This window comes from Salvelinus alpinus, chromosome 35 (assembly GCF_045679555.1).
Source record: "Salvelinus alpinus chromosome 35, SLU_Salpinus.1, whole genome shotgun sequence".
NCBI classification, from domain to species: Eukaryota; Metazoa; Chordata; class Actinopteri; order Salmoniformes; family Salmonidae; genus Salvelinus; species Salvelinus alpinus.
The window spans coordinates 11,208,254-11,214,253 of NC_092120.1; the positions used below are offsets into that span (position 1 = coordinate 11,208,254).

General features: G+C 42.9%; 1 protein-coding gene across 1 annotated transcript in view; it reads right to left on the minus strand.

The window, feature by feature from the left end:
• LOC139564449 (SH3 domain-binding protein 5-like) overlaps positions 1-5,083 on the minus strand; it is a 28,801-nt gene extending 23,718 nt beyond the window's left edge. Inside the window, exons 1-2 of the mRNA XM_071383980.1 lie at positions 4,755-5,083; positions 4,088-4,150 (exon numbers count right to left, since the gene is read on the minus strand). Of these exons, the coding sequence (XP_071240081.1) occupies positions 4,088-4,150; positions 4,755-4,832 (141 nt within the window). The 5' untranslated portion in view covers positions 4,833-5,083. The remainder of the gene's footprint in view (positions 1-4,087; positions 4,151-4,754) is intronic.
• Between the last annotated feature and the right edge of the window lie 917 nt (positions 5,084-6,000).

The window sequence follows — 6,000 nt, forward strand, 5'->3', positions numbered from 1 at the left end:
CTCAGAGGTTACAGTACAGTGCAGTCTCTCACATCTCAGAGGTTACAGTACAGTGCAGTCTCTCTGTCTCTCACATCTCAGAGGTTACAGTACAGTGCAGTCTCTATGTCTCTCACATCTCAGAGGTTACAGTACAGTGCAGTCTCTCTGTCTCTCACACCTCAGAGGTTACAGTACAGTGCAGTCTTTCTGTCTCTCACATCTCAGAGGTTACAGTACAGTGCAGTCTCTCTGTCTCTCACACCTCAGAGGTTACAGTACAGTGCAGTCTCTCTGTCTCTCACACCTCAGAGGTTACAGTACAGTGCAGTCTTTCTGTCTCTCACATCTCAGAGGTTACAGTACAGTGCAGTCTCTCTGTCTCTCACATCTCAGAGGTTACAGTACAGTGCAGTCTCTCTGTCTCTCACATCTCAGAGGTTACAGTACAGTGCAGTCTCTATGTCTCTCACATCTCAGAGGTTACAGTACAGTGCAGTCTCTATGTCTCTCACACCTCAGAGGTTACAGTACAGTGCAGTCTTTCTGTCTCTCACATCTCAGAGGTTACAGTACAGTGCAGTCTCTCTGTCTCTCACACCTCAGAGGTTACAGTACAGTGCAGTCTCTCTGTCTCTCACACCTCAGAGGTTACAGTACAGTGCAGTCTTTCTGTCTCTCACATCTCAGAGGTTACAGTACAGTGCAGTCTCTCTGTCTCTCACATCTCAGAGGTTACAGTACAGTGCAGTCTCTCTGTCTCTCACATCTCAGAGGTTACAGTACAGTGCAGTCTCTCTGTCTCTCACATCTCAGAGGTTACAGTACAGTGCAGTCTCTCTGTCTCTCACACCTCAGAGGTTACAGTACAGTGCAGTCTCTCTGTCTCTCTGATCTCAGAGGTTACAGTACAGTGCAGTCTCTCTGTCTCTCACACCTCAGAGGTTACAGTACAGTGCAGTCTCTCTGTCTCTCACACCTCAGAGGTTACAGTACAGTGCAGTCTCTCTGTCTCTCACATCTCAGAGGTTACAGTACAGTGCAGTCTCTCTGTCTCTCACACCTCAGAGGTTACAGTACAGTGCAGTCTCTCTGTCCCTCACATCTCAGAGGTTACAGTACAGTGCAGTCTCTCTGTCCCTCACATATCAGAGGTTACAGTACAGTGCAGTCTCTCTGTCTCTCACACCTCAGAGGTTACAGTACAGTGCAGTTTCTATGTCTCTCACATCTCAGAGGTTACAGTACAGTGCAGTCTCTCTGTCTCTCACACCTCAGAGGTTACAGTACAGTGCAGTCTCTCTGTCCCTCACATCTCAGAGGTTACAGTACAGTGCAGTCTCTCTGTCCCTCACATATCAGAGGTTACAGTACAGTGCAGTCTCTCTGTCCCTCACATCTCAGAGGTTACAGTACAGTGCAGTCTCTCTGTCTCTCACACCTCAGAGGTTACAGTACAGTGCAGTCTCTCTGTCCCTCACATCTCAGAGGTTACAGTACAGTGCAGTCTCTCTGTCTCTCACACCTCAGAGGTTACAGTACAGTGCAGTCTCTCTGTCTCTCACATCTCAGAGGTTACAGTACAGTGCAGTCTCTCTGTCTCTCACATCTCAGAGGTTACAGTACAGTGCAGTCTCTCTGTCTCTCACACCTCAGAGGTTACAGTACAGTGCAGTCTCTCTGTCCCTCACATCTCAGAGGTTACAGTACAGTGCAGTCTCTCTGTCTCTCACATCTCAGAGGTTACAGTACAGTGCAGTCTCTCTGTCTCTCACATCTCAGAGGTTACAGTACAGTGCAGTCTCTCTGTCTCTCACATCTCAGAGGTTACAGTACAGTGCAGTCTCTCTGTCTCTCACATCTCAGAGGTTACAGTACAGTGCAGTCTCTCTCATCTCAGAGGTTACAGTACAGTGCAGTCTCTCTCATCTCAGAGGTTACAGTACAGTGCAGTCTCTCTGTCTCTCACATCTCAGAGGTTACAGTACAGTGCAGTCTCTCTGTCTCTCACATCTCAGAGGTTACAGTACAGTGCAGTCTCTCTCATCTCAGAGGTTACAGTACAGTGCAGTCTCTCACATCTCAGAGGTTACAGTACAGTGCAGTCTCTCTGATCTCAGAGGTTACAGTACAGTGCAGTCTCTCTCATCTCAGAGGTTACAGTACAGTGCAGTCTCTCACACCTCAGAGGTTACAGTACAGTGCAGTCTCTCTGATCTCAGAGGTTACAGTACAGTGCAGTCTCTCTGTCTCTCTGATCTCAGAGGTTACAGTACAGTGCAGTCTCTCTGTCTCTCTGATCTCAGAGGTTACAGTACAGTGCAGTCTCTATGTCTCTCACATCTCAGAGGTTACAGTACAGTGCAGTCTCTCTGTCTCTCACACCTCAGAGGTTACAGTACAGTGCAGTCTCTCTGTCTCTCACATCTCAGAGGTTACAGTACAGTGCAGTCTCTCTGTCTCTCACATCTCAGAGGTTACAGTACAGTGCAGTCTCTCTGTCTCTCTGATCTCAGAGGTTACAGTACAGTGCAGTCTCTCTGTCTCTCACACCTCAGAGGTTACAGTACAGTGCAGTCTCTCTGTCTCTCACACCTCAGAGGTTACAGTACAGTGCAGTCTCTCTGTCTCTCACATCTCAGAGGTTACAGTACAGTGCAGTCTCTCTGTCTCTCACACCTCAGAGGTTACAGTACAGTGCAGTCTCTCTGTCTCTCACACCTCAGAGGTTACAGTACAGTGCAGTCTCTCACCTCAGGGTCGAGCAGAGCGTTGCTTTTGTGACACATTTCATCTCCTCTGTCACAGCCTCCTCATACACTGAACACCATCTCAAACACACAGTCGTATACCTACAAATATATGAATTCAATCCAATCCATTTGTGTAACTGTATTACCCTTTACCCAGATACATCTTATTCCACTTGGATGGTGATGTTGATATTAATAAAAGGCCTCTGAATTCAACAAAAATTCTCACAGATGTTATGGAACTCTAGCCATTGTTCGCCTTATCACAAAAGCAGTCACACGTGCTCCTTGATATTATCAATACAAACCCTACAGCCAATAGTCCATTAGCAGGGCATTATGACAGGCCTACATCCACTGGGCTCTGCTGCTGGCTATCCTCACTCCATCAACACCAGAAGCTCTGCCAGATCTGCACTGAGCAGTAGGTAAGATTTCTTCCTTTTATATTTTATTGTGATTTTTTAGGGGGTGCTACAGCACCCTCGGCAACCCTGCTTCCCTCGGGTATGAACTTGAGAAGTGGTGAACCAGTACATCTGTTTGTTTATCCCCTTTGAGGTCAAAGCATTAAAAAAGTTGTACATCATTCCTTGGTCTCAGAAAAAAAACATACTGGATATTATTTTGTTTGTGTTTTTGTGTGTCTGTTGCAAAGGGTTTCCACAGAGGCCTTTATCTGTTATTTGGAGATATTAGCCATTGGTAAGGACTCAAGTCCATGTCAAATAGACACGCTTCACTGATTGGTGCACCGTTTTCTCCAACAGCAGACAGCTGTGCATTGAGACCACATCAAACTGGGTCTACAAATAAACAGATTTGACAATGATCCGCTGACTCAACAACAACACAGAGGGGGTATATCTGAACTCAAAAAACAAGTAAATACCCCTCTGACAAGCACTCATTGAACCTCAAGATCAATGGAAACATTGTACAAGTTCAAGTTTTTTAAGCTTTATGCTGCTCAAGTCAGTGAGGATCCAGTAAACATTAGAAATGACAGGTATTTTATAGACTGAATGCCTCCTTTGACCCAAACGGAAGTCCTAAAGAGACTTTTTCCGTAATACAGTTCCAAAAAGGTATATGACTGACAGAGGTGTGCTACTACTTTACTGACATTTAACAGCATCCAAAGATCAACATTCTGCAACATAAACCACCTCAATGACCAGAACGAATCATCTTTCATATGCAGAGGTCAATGTCTAATGGTTGAAAGGAATTCTTTGATAGTGGGTCACCTTGTAATTGTCAAATCAGTGTCAGCCATGTGGTGCACTTTGGAGGGGAAATGTATGTTAAACTTGAAAGTGTGTGTGTGTGTGTGTGTGTGTGTACTGTCTTACCTCCAGTTGTGTCTCACATCTGTTGATGTCGTCTGTAGACTGGTTGAGTTTCTCCAGTTCTCCCTGTAAGAAAGAGAGCAAAGGAGAATATTGAGCAACGCCAAGAGAAAGGAATGTATCTGGGAAGTCTGCAACATCTGGAAGGTGTTACACTAGGCTGAAATACTAGACTGGACAATAGAAGTTAGCCAGAGTGATGGTTTGAACGAACACAAGAATCAGCTACTATCTTGATTTATGGATATATTAAATGCACATATCTTTTAAGGTTAAACAATGTTATTTTTCAACCATAACAGCCTAATACGCAGCAGAAGGTATACTCAGATGAACATGCTATTTGAGTGTCAGGCCTTTACTCCCATGCATTCCATTAAATCAGAAACAAGTTTGGCTAAAACATAGACAATCATAAACATAACCAGTAGGCCTACGTCGCAACTAAGTCAGGTACAATACTGACCTTTTGTTCAAGGTAGACAGACACTCTTAATAAATCAATACATGAAAAACTATTTAAAAAAAGACCCCAAATCAGATAGACTTTCTGCCAAGGATAATACATACTCTTAAGATGTGCACTGAATAGTGGATGTATCAAATGCAGTTAAATGAATTGATTAGTTGGTCTCAATTGAAACAAAGAGCAATTGTTATTATAACGTACCTGAATTCTAGGGTCCACCTCCTCTTCTTCGTATTCCGAATCTTCGTCAGACCTATTTTCTTTCTCCAAATGGTCCATTCTGGATGATAAAGCGGACTGTGTGCTGTCGGAGCGAACAAAGCCAATTTCCAAGAGACGCTCTAACCGCGCGACAGGAGTTTCACGAACACGATCAATCACACTGCAACGTTAGCAATGATAAAAAACGATGTTTGAAATATTTATATGTATATCAAAGCGATATACAGGTAATTGAAAGACAAAAGACTGATAATCGTCTTGTATGTCAATTGACACAGCAGCGCTCTGTCTGCGTCCAATACCAAGCCACTGAGCAAGTGATGATGAAACGACTTGTGTACGGGTATCTACAGCGTAACGTTACGCCCCTTCTGCTCTCCAAACGGATGCACATATAGATAGATGTATGTACCATCAGAGACTACTTACTGTGTGGTAAAACAGTTATAACAAGCTGAATATACAATTTGGGAAACTCAATACCTTTTTATAAATGTATTTGATATATATTTCTTCCCAAAATAGAATGTTACAGATTTCAGATAATAATTAATGAAATTGGTATTTAATGAACACCCTCAGATATTCATTGCCCCTACATTCCATATAGACCAGTTAGCCATGCCCACCAGATACCCTCTTTGTATTAGCCAACTCCAAAATACCAGATACTCTCTTCATCCTATATTCTAGAGTCACTTTTTCCAATTCTCAGATACCATATACTGTGTACTCATAACATAAGTAGGCCAGTATTGAGCATTAACACCATAAGAAATGCATGATACAATACATTACTGGGGGATGTCCTATAGATTAAACATGCTATTAGGTCTGGATTCAAATAGAGTTCAAGAACAATCTGATGATGTATCATTCATAGAAATATAATTATATTCATATGGTATCATGCATGTCAGTTGTGTACAGTATGCCTATATTAGATAAATACTCACCCCAAGTAATATCAGTATGGGGAATGGCCTATATAATCAAAACCTTATGATATATTGATTTATAGCTTCCAGCTTTTAAAACAATTCCTTCAAGTTGAAATCATACCCATAACAAGGCACATTTATGTTAAAAAATCATATTAAAATGCATTATTTCCAGCAATACGATCTGTGTTTCGGAGGTTGAGATGCTGTTGTGTAAAACACTCACCAATCATGTTAGACAGGACTCATTTGGGATTTTGTACATCTGAGTGGAACTGTCCCCT